This window comes from Coloeus monedula (assembly GCF_965178545.1).
Source record: "Coloeus monedula genome assembly, chromosome: 16".
Taxonomy (NCBI): domain Eukaryota; kingdom Metazoa; phylum Chordata; class Aves; order Passeriformes; family Corvidae; genus Coloeus; species Coloeus monedula.
The window spans coordinates 8,122,418-8,141,032 of NC_138796.1; the positions used below are offsets into that span (position 1 = coordinate 8,122,418).

General features: G+C 55.8%; 1 protein-coding gene across 1 annotated transcript in view; it reads right to left on the reverse strand.

The window, feature by feature from the left end:
- HS3ST6 (heparan sulfate-glucosamine 3-sulfotransferase 6) overlaps positions 1 to 18,615 on the reverse strand; it is a gene marked incomplete at both ends in the record, with an annotated part of 29,576 nt that continues 10,961 nt past the window's right edge. Inside the window, one exon of the mRNA XM_082292419.1 lies at positions 1 to 619. Within this exon, the coding sequence (XP_082148545.1) occupies positions 1 to 619 (619 nt within the window). The remainder of the gene's footprint in view (positions 620 to 18,615) is intronic.

Consider the following 18,615-nt stretch of genomic DNA (forward strand, 5'->3'; position numbering starts at 1 on the left):
TCAGTCCCACCCAAAATCCTGCCCTGTCATCTGATAAAACTTCATGTTGAAGGGTCTGTAGAACTCCCGCAGGCGCTGCACCACCTGCCCGTCGATTTTGGGGTGCGGCCGCCCCTTGGATTTCCCCAGGCAGCGGGGTTTGCTTCCCCCCTCCGGCTTCTTCAGGCAGGGAAAGCCCTTGGTCTCATTAAAATAGAAATGTTTGTCTGTCACCACCCTCTGGAGCCCCAGGAAGTCCTGGACACGGCCCATCTCCCCGGCAGGGTCGCTGACGAGCCTCTCCCCGCTGACGAAGAGGAATTTGGAGAGCGGGAAGTACTGCAGCCAATTATCCAGGTGCTTGGCATAGATCCCGATCCTCACCGCGCTCCAGCTCGTGTCAATCAGTCCCGTGCTGAGGTTTTTGAAGGCCAGGGCCTGGAAGCTGGGGATGGAGGGGTTTTTGGAGAGGGTCTGTGTGTAGTCCGAGATGGCGCGGGTGACGGGGTTGCGCACCACCACGATCAGCTTCGTGTCCCGGGACATGTTGTAGATGCGCCGCGGGGCCTCCTTGGTGACAAAGTAGCTGGGGGTCTTCTCCATAGTGATCTGTCCCTCCAGGGTCCGTGGCATCAGGCTCCTGAGGAGAGAGAGGGACACAGTCAGGGCTCAGCTGCTCCCATCTGATGCCACAACAGGTGGGAACAAGCCCTAAACCCAGCCAGAAATGCTCAGGGGCTTCCCAACCACAGCCACCTCTCCCCCTTCCCTCCTGCCCCACCTTGGCACACCCCACTGATTACCTCCTCCAGGAGCCCCCGTGCTCCAGCCTCTCTGCTCACCTCAGCATTCCCTTTGTCCCCTCCAGAGTCCGTCCCTGGGAAGGAGCTGGTTGTCATTCTGCCTCACCAGCAGCATCCACAGGGCACCTGCAGGCTGCTGTTCCCCCTCGGAATTCCCCCAAAACCCCTTCCCTACCCTGGAAATCCCTCCTGCTCGTCTCGTGCCCCCCAGTTTCAGTGGCTGATGGGAATCTCAACACAGGTTTTGTGACGGGGCCGGTTTTCATTCCAGCCTCCAGTCAGATTTCATGTCCTGGAGGTTCCAGCTCGCCCCGTGGGATTGCAGAGGAAAATCCCATCACGGGGGTGATGCCCAAGCACCAGCTGGGAATGGAGATGCCCACCAAGGCTCCCTCCTCCTCTGCCTCCAGACAGGGAGCAGTTAAAGCCAGAAAAAGACTGTTTCCTTTTCAAAAGAAAGGCAAAAAACCCCGAGGGCCCAGCCATTGTGCTGGGTAAAATTCACTGCTCTGATTGTTCCCTCGTGCACTTTAATGAGGCATTAATTGCCGCAGAAATTACCCAGCCATGTCACCCCGTGTGACAGAGCGGGTCCTCCCTGCCACCAGCACAGGCACCTGCCCCACTGCCCTCCACATCCTCCTCTTCTGCCTCTAATAAGAATCACAGAATCCTGGAATGTTTGAGAAGGGACCTCACAGATCACCCAGTGCCACCCCCTGCCACGGACAGGGACACCTTCCACTATCCCAGGGTGCTCCAAGCCCCGTCCAGCCTGGCCTTGGACACTTCCAGGGATCCAGGGGCAGCCACAGCTTCTCTGGGACCCCCATCCCACTGCTGGGGGGTTGTGCCTGGCAGGGAGCCGGGTCCCCATGGCGGCTGGGGACAGGGACAGGGCTGTGCTGGGGGGAGTCAGGGCTCTGCCCAGCAGCATCTGGTCCTTATGTAATGGGAAAAGCTTGAGGTTTCTGGGATTTTTCCCCTGGACTCAGGAAAGAACACTTTATTAAAAGCATTTGTGAGCAACGCTGGGCCCCCACAGCTCCTTCCCCCAAACAAGAGGCAGAAGCCACTTGTGGCTTCCCCCCCCTTTATTTCAATTTTTGCACAGTGCCAGCGTTTTTAGAGCCACTTCCTGTCCCTGGTGACCTCACCTGGCAGCACAGCCCCTCTGGCACCAGCAGGATGCCCTTCAACGATCCATGAATCCCAGGGAAGCCACGGGTGCTTTTCCCATCCTTTCCAGCACCTTTTCCCTCCCACCCCAAATAACAGCACTCACCAGAGGCTGACTGACAGAGCTCCTGCTGGGAAGCACCTTCCCAAACCAGGATCAGACCCATGCCCATCCCCTCCCTGTGCTCATCCAGAGCCAAGGAAAACCCAACGGCACAGCTCCAGCTCCACTGGGAGCACACCACAGCTCCACCCTCCTGCTGGGGCTTCCGGGCCAGCCAAGCATCCTTAACTTTAATTCCGTTCACAAGGTGCCACAGGGTTTTCCAGGCTGCTTCACCAGCTTCTCCTGGCAGCTTCCTGAGGCATCCCTGCAGTGTTTCCCTGGATGCCACTGGGATTTCCAAACGGCTCCTTCCTCATCCTCTCCCAACCCCAACTCTCTCAGCAAACCTGGGCTGAGGGCCTAAACCAGTCCCTCAATAATAAACAATAAATTATTTATTACCAACAGCAAACACCTGGGATGACGTGATGGGAGACCCTGGAGAGTCTGTGTTAAACCAAAACCTGGCCCTGGACACTTCTGGGGATGGGGCAGGCAAAGCCCCTCTGGAAAACTCTCTTATCCCCCTCTTCCTTCCTGCAGAGGGACATCGGGGCCAGGCTGAGCCCCTCAGTGCCAGGGCCATCCCTAAGGGGTCTGTGGGGCAGAGGGACCCCCAGGACCCCACTCCCCCACACCAGCAGCCCCTGCACCCATCCCAGGGCTCCTCAGCACAGGGGAGCTGCACCTCATCAATTACCACCAAGCACACCACCCACGGCTTAATTACCATGAAATTAACAGAAGGTTTAATAAAAGCCCAGGCTGGGGCAGTGGTTCCTATGCCGGGCTGCAGGAACCTTCCCATCCCGGGATCCTGTTGGGAACAGCAGCCTCCAAGCATTAATTGTGCAACACCTCCTCTTCCTCAGCAGCCCAAGCACTTCCAGCTCCTTGCACGATAATTACGCATTTCACATTTTCATTAACTCCCTAATACTTCCCCTAAATTACCCCGGTTAATTATTGATAACACCCAGCTCCCTCCAGATCTGGCTTAAACTGGCAAAGAGCAGAGCCGGCATTGTTATGCTCCACTTTAGCACAAACATTAGGAACTTTAATTAAATTTACAGTTAATTCTTATTGACCTTAAGAGAGCACCGTGGGAATGCCGAGCAGTGCCTGCAGGTACAGGACATGGCAGTGGGGGAGCCTTGGAAGGAACTGGGATTTCCAGAGGTGGCTGTGTGCCTGGGAAAAGGGATAAAACCCTTTTACCTCTATTAAGCTGATAAATTTCCATTTTTAATTAATAAAACAATTGGCACTTGAGAGGCATCGGAGCTGGGGTTTCCTACATGGAGACACTCAACACGTGAAAATGCCTCCTCAGTTAAGGTAACACACAATAAATTACAGCAGATAAAATGATGATAAAAATGCAGAATGCATTAAATAGTGATTAACAGCCACAGCAGGCAGGGAGTCAAAGCAGACTTCAAAAACTGGGCCAGCATAACTTTCCAGAGCTAATTGGTTCATGATTCCTGATGATTTTTGGAGCAGAACTCCTCCCAGCACCGAGCTGAGAGATCAGGGGATGCACTCTCAGGAGATAAATAAGTCTCCAGCGCAAAGCATCCCTGAGTTATCACCCATGGCAGCTCCAGGAAGAAAATTAACTCTATCCCAGCCCAAACCAGGAGAGCAGGACAGGCTCTGCCTAGAATTCATCCCCCTGAAATTCCAGGCAGAAGCTTTCCCATGGATACAGGTCCAGCCTGTGCAGGGAGCGAGATGGGGGATCCCCAAACCCCAGATCAACCACAGGTGGAAGTGATGGGTGCCACAGGGTCAGGGCAGTGGGTGCCACCGGGTCAGGGCTTGCAGGTTTTATGTTATCACCAAAAAGAGAAAAAAGGGGGGAAATAAAAACCCCTCTCCATCACTATTTTTAAAAAATAAGCCCTGACAAAAAAGCCCGGACAAAAGGAGTGAAAGGAAGGGATTTCTGCCGGAGGCGGGACATGGTTGAGAGCTTTCTGCAGGGCAAAGAAAATTTCAAGGCACCGAGATGGGCCGTGGGACGCTGGGGACAAAACCAGCGCAGCTTAGCGCGGTGACGGCTCTGCCAGCCCCAGCCCGGGCAGGGTGACAGGCAGCCGGGACGGGGCCCGGGGGGTGACAGAACCGTTTTTGTGCAAATGTAAAATAGTTTGGAACCGGGAGAGGGGGCCAAGGCTCGGGACAGATTTATCCTCTGGCGGCAGACACCCGGTACCACCCGGATCTGCATATGAATCGTCCCTCGGGCTTATCTCAGCCCGGGACAAGGCTGCTTTTGTGGCCCCACGGCAACTCTCAAGTTGTCAAACTGGAACCAGTTCTGGAAACTCGGAGATAGCGGCCTTTTCCTTCCAGGCAGCTCAAATAGCAGCACCTTCACTGGGGAAAGAGGTGGGAGAAGGCAGGAAGGGGGACGGGATGTCGGGAGCGGCAGACCCAGCCCCGTATCCCTGCTTCCGGCCCTGCCGAGGAGCTCCCACTGCTGGGGGACGTGGCAGACCCCTATTCCCCCAAAAAAGGGGTGGGCAGCCGTGCTTACCCCATCCCAGGCCTCTCCATGGCCGCTTCTTCCCGGAGGAATCACCGGGCATCTGCTGAATCAGCGCAGGGCACGGACGGCTGGGCTGGGAAGGCTGAGCTGGGCAGGATGAACTGGGAAGGAGGAACTCCCCAAGCCGCCCGGGACCAAATTAGCCCGTATTCCTTTTTACTCCTAATTACCGCGCTGTTCCCCCTCTCCTTCCCCAGCAGGTCCTGCCAGTGCCCCCCAGCCGGCAGAGCCCCCCCAGCGCTCCCCAGCCCCGAGCTGCCTCCATTATTTTTGATTCTTTCACCAATTCAAAAATGTGCAAATGAGGCCGCAGCTTCCCAATCAGGCCTGGCCGGGAGCTAATTGGCTTTAAGCAGGGAGCCCTGAATATGCTAATGACGGCAGTAACAAGCCTGTGATGCGCCTGGAAGGGGAGCCGAGCCCTGGGCTCCACCACGGGCTGACTGAGACACGTCAATTAACAACCAGGCAGATAATTTATTAATGCTCCTGTGCACCCCTCTGCCCTTTGCTCCTAATTACAGTTTGATACATGAAACAGCGAGGGGGTTTGGAGGGTCGTGCTCCCAGCTGGAGCGTCCCCAGGGCCTCCTCCTGCCCCCCAGAAGCTCTTAATTCCCCCCCAGCAGCCCCTCGCCCCACTAAGGACCACGGCTGGGGGGTCTCCAGCCCACACAAAGCACCCCAGAGCTCTCCCACCGCCAGACCAGGGGGGGGCGGAGTCTCTGGGCTGGGATTCAGGTGGATAAAGAGGCTCAGAGGAGGAGGAAAATGCGATGGATTGTGCCACGGCTGGTCCCTGGAGGGTCTGAGCCCCCAAACTCCCCCGAGGGGCTCCCCCACCTGCAGGGCTGCAGAACAGTGGGGAGGCAGCACTGGGGTCTGGGGGGAGCTCTGGGAAGGGCCGGGAGCCGCGGGGGTTTGTGTTTGACGGGGCATCAAGATCTGGGAGATGTGGAGTGAAGGCAAGGGGAGAAGCTGGAGCCAGCATTTGCATTTCTAATGGCGCGGCTGCTTTCAGCAGTCACCCGACACCCAGTTATTAACCCCCACAAGAACCGGGGCCGGGAAACACTGCTGCTTTTCCCGTCCATAAAGTCTCCCAGACCCCTTGGTATCCCAGGTTTCCTGGTAGGAGGGTGAGGAGAAGGCTGTGTCCCCCCCAGCCCAGCATTTCCATGGCATTTCCGTGGCCATCCTGCCTATGTGGATAGCCAGAGGCTGCAATTACGGGCAGCTCCAGGCCTTGGAGGGTGTTTTACTTGCATGGTTATTCCAGCCAGGTCATTAGGACCGAAGGGCTCTGGTGGATGCATGGGATTATGGAGAGCAGGAATCAGCCTTAATCAGGGCACACACAGCTCCTTCCCTGCACTGGAGAAGAGGCTCTTTGGTCTCTTAACGGGGTTTGGAGACAGCCCCTCCTCACCCTTCTTCACTGTGGAACAGCTACAATATATGGGGTCATCCCAAAAATGCCACCTGAACTCCCCCGTGACACTGCCAGGGACCCCTCACAGCCAACACCGCTGGGTCTCTCCCTGATGGGGTCCAAAAAGAGCACCCAGAGACTCCTCCTCCCTGATGGAGTTTGAAGAACTGTGCATGAAAAAGCAGCTGAAGCCACCGCTTGGGTGAAAACAGGTGGGAAACAGAACAGCTCCATGGATCCCTAAAAACACTTCAGGAGATGGGGGCTGGCATGTGCCCAGCTTGGTGGGACACGGGGCTGGGGCTGGTGCCCAGTGAGGACGGGGCTGCCAGGGGCACTTGCAGCTCTCCATCCCTCTGGAATGAAGCCCCTCTGCGTGGCAGCAATTAGAAATCTCCTCTCCTGGCCGGCTCCCCAGTGTCCCTTTGATTCCCGGCGCGGGGGCGAGGGGACAGCCTGTGGCAGGTGTCCTGCGTGTGACCCGGGTCAATCGAGGGCTCTGATCTCCAAATGACCCTTCCCAGCAGTGCCCGTGTATCCCGCTCAAACAGCTTGCAGATGAAGGAGCAACAGACTGGAGATGATTTATTCAGGAATTAAAGGTTCAGTACCCCTTTTAAAGGCTGTGCCTCGGCACTGTCAGCCTTCATTGCACACAATTAAAGGGCTTGGCTGCCCCAGCCCCCGCTCCTGCCTTCCAGGGGAAAGAAATCAAACAAAACCACCCCACCCCCCCCCCCCCCCAATCGTCCCCGCCCCGGGTGGGGGGCACTGCTGAAGGACTCGGGAACTCGGGGCAGGAGCGGCCCTGAGCTCCAGCCTGGGAAGCTGCTCCAGCTCCGTTCTCTGTTCAGAATGGGGGATGGAGGGCTTGGGTTTGCTCCCCGCTGGCAGGAGGGGATGCTCGGGGCTGGAGTCCTCCTGGTTCCTGGTGCAAAGCCTGTTCCTGCAGCTGGAGCTTGGGGAGATGCTGCTGGAGCTGCACCGGAGAGGATTTATCCCTCCTCCTGGTTATCCCTCCTCCTGGTTATCCCTCTGGACCCCCTCCAGCAGCTCAGCACCTTCTGTGCAGTGAAGGCGCTGCAAACTCCATCTGAATTCCAACCCAGGCTCCAGATTCCCTCTCCCACCTGAGAGGGGAGATCAGGATAAAACCCGGCATGACTGGGATGAATTCTTCCCTTCCAAGCTGTGAGAGCTGCGGTGGTTGGGGGAAGCGGCTCCAGCGGGCTCGAGCAGCAGGAATTCAATGAAAAGCTTCCTTCCTCTTAGGAAAGAAAGGGAAGAAATCCGCTGGCAGCAGCGCTGGGATAATCCCTTTCCAAGGCAGTAAATTTTCCTGCAGCTCCCCCGGAAAGTAATCCGGCGGATTATTGCACCTTTCAGCACAGGCAGCCTTTAAACACCCTCTCCCCTCCCCGTGGACCTGGTGCTTTATGACCTGACCTGCTGTCTGAGCAGGGGGAAACACAAATTACCCTCCTCTGAACCTGGAATACAGACACTGGTGACAGATTTTATCCCCCTGGTAACTGGGATCCTTGGAGTGCCAATAAATAAGGAAAAATTGCTCTTAGAGCTGCCAGGAAGGGAAGGGGATCCCACTAACCGTGACTATCCCAAGGTTTAAAAAAAAAAAATCGGAAAAAAAAAAATCTCTGAGACCACTCTGAGTATGTCTAAAGTCCTTGTTTTCAATTACAAATAAAAAACTTACACTCATCAGTTCTCACTAAATTATCCCCTCATGGCAACGGGCTGGTCCTGCCTGGTTTCCCACCTTGATAAAGTAGAGCACAGGAAAGGCCTAAAAAGGTCACAAAAATCATTGGGGTTTTCAGGTTTAAAGTTACACGGACAGCAGAAATAGAAATTGTTCCACTTCCTGATGCTTGGTTGTGCAAAAGGAAAAGGAAGGGACCCTTTCCATTATCCCAGGTTCCTCCAGCCTGGCTTTGGACACTTCCAGGGATCCAGGACCAGCCACAGCTTCTCCGGGCACCTGTGCCAGGGGCTCCCCACCCTCCCAGGGAAGGATTTATTCCCAATATCCCATCTATCCCTGCCTGCCCCTGTGAAGCCATTCCCCCCTTGTCCTGTCACTCCCATTCCAAGTGCATCCATCCCCTCGCTGCCACATCCCGCGGGACACTGGCGGCAGGCAGTCCCAGCCCACGGGCAGTGCTGCCGGAGCCACAGGCTCTCAGCTAATTAGCCCGGGCTAATTAACCAGGGCACAGCACAGGTGGCAGGACCCGCATCCCCTTCTTCGGGGATGGGTCCCTGAGATCCCTCCTTGCCCCGATCCCGGGGTGCAGGCGAGGGGCACCCCCAGAATTCCTGCCCGTGCTGCCCACGCTGCCATCCTGGTCCCAGCCCCACCGCAGGTGCAGGAGCAGCGGGAGCCCGGGAGAGAGGGAGGAAGGGAGGAAGGAGGAATCCACACATGTCTGCCAGATCCAGCCCCTCCCGCCGCCGGCCAATTGACAGCTGCCCTGATTTGATCAGCAGCTGCTGACGAGGCATCAGACAGGTCCCCAGAGCCATGAATAATTTCAGGGTATTTGTGTTTATTTGATCTCAGTATGGGGCGGCCCCGCCGCCAAGCCCGGACCCTCGCAGAGCCACAGGGAAGGGGCTGCCGGGCTCTCCAGATGGTCGCTCCAAGGCCACCGTGGGCAGGGCTGGCTGTCCCCTGGCTGTCCCCTCCAGGGAGCTCTTCGTCCTGCTCCCCACCCTCCTCCTGCACAGCCAGGGGGATGAGGGGGGACTCCTCAACAACTTGCAGGGAATAGAAAAGATCCCCCCAGCCTCACGATTCCTAACATAGCTCATTCCAACATTTTCAAGGCGTTTATCCAGTTTCTCCTGTTTCAAATGGACCAAAATGAGCACTTTGTGCTTTCTGGGCTCGGGTGCCACGTGCCAGGGCCACCAGGTCCTGCTGGAGCCACCAAGGTTCAGATGTTGGGAAGGAATTAATCCTTGGTGGTTGGATCTGAGGCTGAGAAATCAAAGATGTGAGGGGTGAGCCCATCCCCTGCCCTCACAGCAACATCCCCACCATCTCCATGGGCTGATCTGTGCCTACATCTCGTGGAAGCTTCTGCAAAAATACTTTCCCAGTCTGGCTCTGCCCTGCTGAACAAACACCAAGCCCTGCTTGAAATCCTGCTTGGAACTTCAGCTGCAAACCAACCACGAGCTGTTCTGAAGCGCTTCCAAAACTGCCTCGTTTCTACCTCAGCAAACATAAATCAGCCCTCCCTCGTGAGCTGCAGCCAGGGCTGGCAGCAGAGCCGTGAGGATCCATCAGCACCAGTTCCAGGGACAGTTTTAAGCTCTCTTGGCCAGATCTACAAAGGAATTTGGGAACACTGAGATCTCTGGTGACTGTGCAGCTCAATCCCCCCATGAAGGGGATCCCCCTCACCGCCACCCCTCTGGAGAGCTCAGCCAGTGCCTCACTCTGCCTCATTTCTCCCTCCCTCCATTCCATCCTGCCAGGAGCATTCCCTGTTTGGGGACACCCTGTGCCTCCCAGCACCAAACCCCTGCAGCGCTGGACACCCAGCAACAGGGTCTGAGCAGGAGGTGCCCTGGGGGGCACGGGAGTGGGGACACAGCCAGCAGTGCCCTCACCACATGGCGCTGGACCAGCCCAGCTCTGTGTGACCAGCAGCGGCTCCAGGGACATCCCAAAGGGATGCCAGGGCTGGGGGGTTTGCCCGAGGGAAGGAAAGCTCCAGCTCAGGGCAATTCCCTGAGTTCAGACAAACCCCTGCAGGTGCCTGGGCTGGCAGATGAGTGGCATCATCTGCAGCCCTGCTCTTGGCTGGGCACAAGGACCCTCGGGGGGGCCGGGGGGCCCAGGGAGGGAGCAGATGTCCCACAGGCCCCGGTGGGCACTCAGGTGTGGGACAGGGCAGGACAGGAGGGGGATGGGGACAGCGATGTCACAGCTGCACACGGGCAAGAAGGGCTGAAATGTGCTGAGGCAGCAGTGGCAGAGCCTGGGTCCCCAGGCACAGAGGATCCAGGCATTCCCATTTTCCCAGTGTTGCTGTAATGCCTTTGACAGCTTGGGCAGGTGACAGAGGGGCTGCTGCTGCCTGGGCCTGGCAGGAACCTGATGGCCTGGAAGTGGCAGCAGCTCTGCAGAGCCCCAGCTTGGCCCCAGGTTAATGCCCCTGAAGGTGACAGTTACCCCTGACCCCTTGAGAGAGTCACCTGCAAGGATAGAGGGATGGAGCCAGGACTGCCCAGCCCTCACCACTGCCACCTTTCCAGGCTGAGCGGGGCAAGGAGCCATAACTGCATCTCAAAGGAGAGAGCTTTTGGGTCCCCAAAAGCTCCCAGGTGAGAACAAAGCATCCCCTTGTCCCCCTCCCCAGCATCCATCAGCCAAACCCCTCCATGCCACAGCTCAGAGCCTCCTCCTCCTCATCTTTGGGGGCTCGCAGGAAAAATTTTACCCTAAACCCCCTGTCCTGGCCACCATCTCCCCACTTGGCTGCTGTGTCCCCCTGGAGCAGGTTCTGGCTCTCCACAGACACATCCCACGTGTGTCCCAGCTCAGGGTGGCTCTGAGCTGGAGGAGCTCATCTGTCCCCCCTCCTCCAAAACCCAGAACTGGGTTTTTGTGGTGTTTGTCTCGGGTCCGACGCTGTCATGCTGCTCTTGTTGGGATGGAAAATGCATCCAGTTTTCCACAGAAACAACAAAGATTCCCCATCTGTGTCAAATTTGTAATCCAGCCTGGGGGAAGATGGGAAACAAATTTAGCTCTTTTTTTTTTTTTTTTTTTACTATCAGAAAAATCCCCATTTCCTGGCGAGGAGCTTCGCCTGCAGCATGGCAGGGATGGGAGCCACTATTCCCAAACTTCTCCGTGCCAGGAGAAGGGAACTGGGAGAGGAGCCCCAGCACTGGATGGGCTGGCAAATGGTTCCTGTCTCCACCAACCTGCTCAGCCACTGCCAGCTGTGTGCAGGGCTTCCCTGCCCAGCTGCAGCCCCTCACATGGGGACCCCACAACTGCTGCCTCCGCAGATAAGGGAGAAGCCTCAGAAATCCAGCCAAGCTTGGACAACGAGGCTTGGGAATGCTGGGGATGCTGCTGGGAGCCCCCTCCCCCTCGCACTGGGCTCAGCTGGTCCCCAGGCGAAGGAAATCCCCCACTGAGGAGGGAGCTGGGGCTGGATTACGCACTTTGCTGCAAAAAGAAGGAAAGCTGTTCCTCCAGCTGTGGAAAAGGGGGCTCAGAAATGTCCCAGGAGAGGTTGGATGGGGCTTGGATCACCCTGGGATGGTGGAAGGTGTCCCTGCCCACAGCAGGGGGTGGCACTGGATGAGCTTTAAGATCCTTTCCAACCCAAACCACTCTGGAATTCCATGACATCGATGTTTCTCCAGCTTCCCGAGCCACGGGCAGCTCCCAGAGCTCTGGGTGAGCCCCAGGTGATGGAGATGGGGGGTTCCATCCATCCTGTCAGTGCTCCCTCCCTCCAGCAGGAACAACTGGGAATTCTCTTACAAAACACTTTTTTCACTGGAAAAGCTTCAGCTTGTGGCAACTGGAGCTATTTGTGGGAAAGAACTGGATTTTGTGTATTTTTAGCCTGGTTTCCTAAGGAAGTGTGGCTTGAGCAATCGCACGCTCTGTCTGTCTGTCTGTCTGTCCAGCTGTCTGCCCATCTTCCCCAGCCCTGCTGGATCCCACTGGCCCATTCCAGCTGGACTGGATGGAGGATGAGGATCAAAAATAGGAATTTTTTGTACATTTCCGTGAAAAGCTGCAGCTGAGTGGTGGCCAGGACCCTGAGCACTGCCCACAGCTCAGGGGGAGGCAACTCCAGCACAGCCCAGAGCCAGCAGCCCCACCCACACCAGTCCCACCATTTGGCCTTCAGGATCCCCAGTTCCCACTCAGTACCAGGTGTCTGTGCAGGAAGCGCTGTGGAGGAAAGAGAAATGCACCCTTTGCACCCAAATCCCCTCTGGAGAAACTGGAAAGACCTCAATGCCCTTCCCAAAAAGCCCCCCAGGGCAGATTCTTTGGGGTGTCCTTGTTCCCCAGGCAGAGTCTGTTCCCAAGCTGGAGAATCGTCCCTGGAGCCAGGGGCCAGACGCTGCCAGGTCTGGGACATCAGATATCCATCCCACATCCTGACCCGCATCCCAGGGCAGCGCCGGTCTCCAGGGACTCTGCTGGTTTGTCCCCACTCTGCCTTTTCCATAGGAAAAACAAGGAGGAAGTGTCCCAGCTCATCCCAGCCTCACGGCGTGAGCTCTTCCCAATGAGGAAAACACCCTGGGATCAGGCAAATCCATGTTCCCATGGGCTCCTCCCTCTCCCTGAGCCCAGCACAGGACACTCACTTCCCTACTTGCACAGCACTGGGAGTGGTTTGGTGAACGAGAATTCCAGCAATTCCAGCAGCCAGGAGGCTGAATCCATTCCCCATCTCCCACAGCACCTCCATCCTTAACACTTCAGGCTCTGGCGCTGATGGATGAGCAGAGGGATGATGGATGGGAGTGTGACCCGACAGAACATCGATCCCAGCAGCCCTGGGCAGCAGAGCCGGAGGAACCAGGGAGCCATGGCAGGGCTGGAGCCAGCCTGACAGGCTGCAGCAGGAAAATTCCTTCATGGAAAGGGCTGTCCAGGGCAGGGGTGGAGTCCCCATCCCTGGAGGGTTTGAAAAGCCGTGTGGATGTGGCACCTGGGGAGAGTGGTGGTGGCCTTGGCAGTGCTGGGGAATGGTTGGACTCGATGGTCAGAGAGGGTTTTTCCAACCTCAGTGATTTCATGATTCTGTGATTTAAAGGACTGGAAACACCAAGGCTGCAGCAGCTTCGGGAACAGCTGCTGGTGAGGAAAAGCCCTGGATACCACAGCCATGGATTCGGGAACTGCAGCACAGTTTGGGTGTCTGATAACACCCAGCCTGAAAACATCCACAGGCAGCAGCCACAGAGAGCAACAGCTCCCTGTGCCTGCCCCTGGATCCCTGGAAGTGTCCAAGGCCAGGTTGGACAGGGCTTGGAGCAACCTGGGATAGTGGAAAGTGTCCCTGCCCAGGGCAGGGGGGGCACTGGATGGGCTTTAAGCTCCCTTCCAACCCAAACTTTTCCATGATTCCATGATTCATTGGTCCCAGAGCCAGCCCCATCACCCCCCAGGAGCAAGGCAATGATCCCACACTTCTGTGGGATCGCCCCCTCCACAGGGAGCTGAGGCAGTGCCCAACCAGGACACTTGTGAGCTCTGTGTCCCTGGGATGTGAGGGGGAGGGATCTTCCCAGCCCAGGGCCCCAGCAGCTGCTGCAGGACCACAATTTTCCCTTTTTCCCCTTTTTGAATGCAAGGGAGGGAAAATCCGGGGCTGTTGGAGCTCCAGGAGCGGCGGGAGGCCAGGAGGCGTTCCTGCCACGGCGCCACGCCGGGACTCTGGCTGCCCGGGAAAGGCAGGGAGGACACTGGGAGCTTGTTTGCTGCTGGAGCCCTGCAGGGTGGGGTGTTCAGGGCTGGCAGGAGCAGTTCCCAAAGCCTCCCCTCCGCTGGTGGCAGCCAGCACAAAGGGACATCTCCTGGCAGTGTCCCTGTCCTCATCCCTGGGGATGGGGACACGGCACCTGCTGGGATTATCCCTTGGTCCCCCCAGGTTTGGAGCTGGGCTCTGCTCCCCCCATTCCAGAGCTGGTGGCAGCAAAGGGAAGGGAGGCTGGAAGTTGGGAACTGCACTCAGGTGACCCAAGGGGACTGATCCAGGAAAGCCTCGGGATCAGAGGGGCTGGTGCAGGGCATTAACCAGAATCACAGAATTGTTGAGGTTGGAAAAGCCCTCCAAGATCAACCCAACCCTTCCCCAGCACTGCCAAGGCCAGCACTGACCCATGTCCCCAAGTGCCACATCCACAGGGTTTTAACTCCCTCCAGGAATGGTGACCCCACCCCTGCCCTGGGCAGCTGTGCCAGGCCTGGACAGCCCTTTCCAGGAAGGAATTTTTCCTAATATCCCACTTAAACCTCCCCTGGCACAGCTTGAGCCTTGTCACTCGGGACGAGAGACCGACACCATGGCACTTTGTGCTCCAGGATGGAGGGAAGGAATGGAGCCCTTGGCAGAGCCCCACACCCCTGGGGACATGGGACATCCCTCTGTCCTTTAGGATGGAACTGGCCCTCGGATGGATGGATGGATGGACAGATGGACAGGCAGCAGGACAACCCAGGAAGCGCTGCTGGCTTCTATTTGAGGGAGAAGCGACCACAGGGATGGTCTGTCCTGGGATTTGGGGCTTCTCCCATGGGTGTTCACCCACCAGCCAGGGCTTTCTGCAGGGATCCTGGGAACCCCGGGAATCCCGGGGACAGTGACACCACAGCAGGGCCCTAGCAGAGCCCCCAGGCTGGTGCCAGGCTCAGGAAACACACACTGTGCCAGTGGGCACCGGGATAATGCTCCGCTGGATCCCCCCATGGAATGCCGAGGATGCCACATGGGGACACACTGGCAGCCAGGAGGAATTCTGCTCCAGGACTGAATTTAAATATCGGGGAATAAAAGTAGTTCTGAAAAGTGACCTTGCAGCAAATTGCTTTTTTCCCTGCACAGCAGCAGCTTTAAAGTAAAACAACACAACCCCAACCCTTCTTTAGGCATTCCCAAATAGTTTTTTTCCCAGTGATTGTGAAAATTTAGATCGGAAAACGTGTTGGGTAAAAATATTCAATTCCCCACAGCCTGCAGAGCCTCATCAAAAATCCATTTGAAGTATTACTCTCAAATCCCTCACGGCAATGGGATATTTTAAGGTCAGTTAAACTTATTATTCACTCAAGATTTGCTTTCAGGTCCCTGCATATTTCAAACAGATTTTCCCTCATCTCTAACCCAACTGTGTTACAAAAAGCCCTTTCCTCCCCCACTCCCCTTTTTTTTTCCTGAAAAGAAAAAAAAGTTGTCAAAAGAAAAGATCCTAATCAGAAACAGCTTCTGAAGCCTTAAAAGCCACTACAGTTTGTACTTGTTACCCAAAAACACTGACGCTATCTCCAGATCCCTAAATCCCCTGACTCCCAAAACACTGAATGGAGCCGTGCTTGGAAAAGAGGAATTAACTCGAATTTGTTTTTCTTATTTGCAATTCATTTCCTCGCAACAGGGTTTACACACAGGCTTATTTTCTTCTCCCTCTCCTTGTACAAGGAAAGAAAGCAACTTCCAAACCTGCAGCCTGGGTTACTTTTGGATTATTTAGGATTTCCAGCTCAATGGAATTGCAATTTCTGCTCCTACCATGCCTTTCCCCTCACAGGTACTTTTGGTTGGGGTTTTTTTATATAAAGATCACCTAAAAAGTACAATTTAAAAATTTCCCCTAAACCACAAATGCCCATTTTCAGCTGGAGAGGGGAACACTCCAGGGAGAGTTCAGAGCCCCTTCCAGGGCCTAAAGGGGCTCCAGGAGAGCTGGAGGGGGACTTGGGACAAGGGATGGAGGGACAGGACAATGGGAATGGCTTCACATGGACAGGCTGGGTCAGATGGGATGTTGGGAAGAAATCCTTCCCTGTGAGGGTGAGGAGGGACTGGAATGGATTTCCCAGAGAAGCTGTGGCTGCCCCATTCCTGGAAGTGTTCAAGGCCAGGTTGGACGGGGCTTCGAGCACCCTGAGATAGTGGAAGGTGTCCCTGCCCAGGGCTCCTGGGCACAGGATGGGCTTTAAGGTCCCTCCAACCCAAACAATTCCTGGGATGTAGGGGTCAATCTTACAAACCATCCCCTGCTCCCTGCGTGCTGCCCAGCGTTTATACCTCGGATAACAATTCCCAGATCCCTGGAGTCACAAACAGCATTAAGAGCTCTGCCCAAAGCCACCACAGGAGGCAAATTGAGCTGAGAGGAAGAGATTGCAAGTGCCCTAATCTTGCTCCGGAGAGCAAAGACTTTGGGAATTATTCCCCATTCTCAGTCCCTGCAGCCATCTGGGCTGCATTTCTCCACTTACTCCATCAGACATATGCTGCTTTTATCCCTACCCCTGCCAGCTCTCCGCTGTTCCCTGAAAACATGTGCACCCTCCACTCTCTGCTCATTCCCAGCTCGGCTCCAAGCAGAGGCTGCGAGTTCGGCTTCCAGCAAGCGAGCCTGGCCCTCAGAGCTGCTTCCACCCACAGATTTCTCCCTAAAAATCCCTGTTTGCCCAAAACAAGGCAGAGTGAGATGTAATTCCAAGTTGGAGCCCCGCTGCTGCAAAGTGGCATCGCTCCTCCGAAGCCAAGAGGATCCTACTGAATCCTGGCAGGAAGGGCTGGGAGGGGACAACTCCTCCAGCTGGGAAGCCCTGGAGGACCAGAGTCCCCAAAAAGAGGTTTTCCCTCAGATCCCACACTGCTCTCCAGCCTGACACCACACAGGCCCTGCTGGACACTGACATATGGGATAACATACAGGATAACATGGAATAAAACATGGGATAACACACAGGATAACACACAGGATAACATGGGATAGAACATGGGATAAAACATGGGATAACATGCGATAAAACATGGGATAGCACATGGGATAACACATGGGATAGCACACGGAATAGCACATGGGATAACATGGGATTAAACAAGGGATAACACATGGGATAACACATCCAGGCTATCCCAGTCAAGGTGTGGGACCTCACACCACCTTCTCCCACCAGCCCCCTCTTCCCACCTTCCAGTTCCAGCTTTCTTCCCTCTAACAAGCGGAACGTCCAAAGGGGACCAGAAGCCAGAACTGCAAGTACCAGGATGGAAAGGGAGAAATGGGAATGTTGCACTGCTCCAGCAACAAAGGCTCCCACCACCTGAACCAACAGGACCTGGACCTCTACAGACGCCCAAGGGCAAGAGAAGGAAATCCAACAGTCTGTCCAAGGGCAGCCGAGCTGTCACTCCAGTGCTGGACATGGGAACAGACCCACGAACCGTGAAGCTCTTTTGGAGCTGCTCTTTGGGATCAGGCTGAGCTTCCACCAAGCAGGAAGATTCCAGCCCTGGCTCTCTCCCCACTGGACATGACTTCCTTTCCCTCAGCAGGACCCTGCTCCCCACAGCCCCCAGCAAAGCCCATCTTCACCTTCACATCCACTTTGACTGCACCTTCCTCCTCCATGAGGCTCTGGCCACGAGCGCCCTTCCCGCAGGAAGAGCCTCTCCCGGCCCACAGCAGGGCAAGGAGGGAATTACATTTCATTACACACACGGTCCAGGGGCTTAAGTGTCAGGCCAAGCATTACCAGATGTGCAGGGCTCTCCCTCAAAGCCATCCCCAGGCTTCAAGGCCTCCTTGGATATTTAATCTGTTGGTATCTGGGGTGTGAGGGTCAGGGACGGGGTTTCCAAGCAGATGCTACAAATCTTCTCTACTTTTACCATCACCTTTTAATAACACCGTAAATCACCAGGCACTTCTCAGGTGACCCAGTAATTGCCCATTTGTGTCTCTGAGCAAAACTCAGCCAGATTCTTCCTCCTCTCTGCAGCGAAGGAGCCCTGCTGGGAGCAAACTCTGGGGGGCTGCGTGCCCCTTCTCTCCTCCAGCAAAGTCATCTCCTGGCATCTGTGCTTCAGCTGCAGCGTGGCAGCACGAGGAGAGGGCGAGGAACTGATACGGGAAGATTAAAAAAAGGTTGGATGGGTCTGTTCCTAATGTGAGCCTTGCTGCTCGCAGCCTTTGATTGCTGCACAAATAAAAGATGGAAATTCACTGGAGGCAAAGGAATTAATTAACGGGAGAAGAAAGGAGCATCAGTCTGTTGGAGGCCTGGCATCAATTCCGAGCCGAGTTTTGAAGTGGCAACAGTTTTCCTTGTTCTTTTAAGTTGTTCTTCTCCGTCCTGCACGGTGACTGGGGGAGCTGACAGCACATGTGGAGTCTCATTCTGATTATCCTGGGATGAGGTGACCCTGCTGGCACAGGACAAACCTGCCTGGCTGCGGGGGCACCCCCAGCTGCTGCTCCAGCACCTTCCACGTCCTGCTGCTCCCAGCTGCTTTCATCTGATCTGCTGAGTTCCTCAAACCACGTGGAGCCACCGTCCTTCACCAGGCTGCTGGCATGGTTTGGAGGCTTTTATGGCCTGGGAGATGGTTTGGGAGATGTTTACATCTCCAAGTGGTTTCATAACCTCTGCTGCTGAGGTTTTGCTGCAGGTGAGAAGAACATGAACCGCCTCCAGCCCAATTCCAGTTCAAACTGGGATTCTGTTCAAACACAGCTGTGCATGTTCACATGGGCCGTGGTTCTCCTGGTTCCTGGGACTGTTTTCTTGCCTTCAGGACATGCTGGCTTCAAGCAAGAACTGAAGCTCTCCGTGTGCCAAGGCTCCATGACTCCAAAATCATCGAATCTCTGGGGATTCCTACTAAAATCAGAAGAGTTCCCACCCCATCCTCCACCCGGGTCGTGCTTTAATTTACATTCATCTGCATGCAAAGAGCAGGATCTGTCCCCAAGAGCTTCCCAGCTGAGCTCAGGGGGTCTCACAGCCTGATTTCTTTCC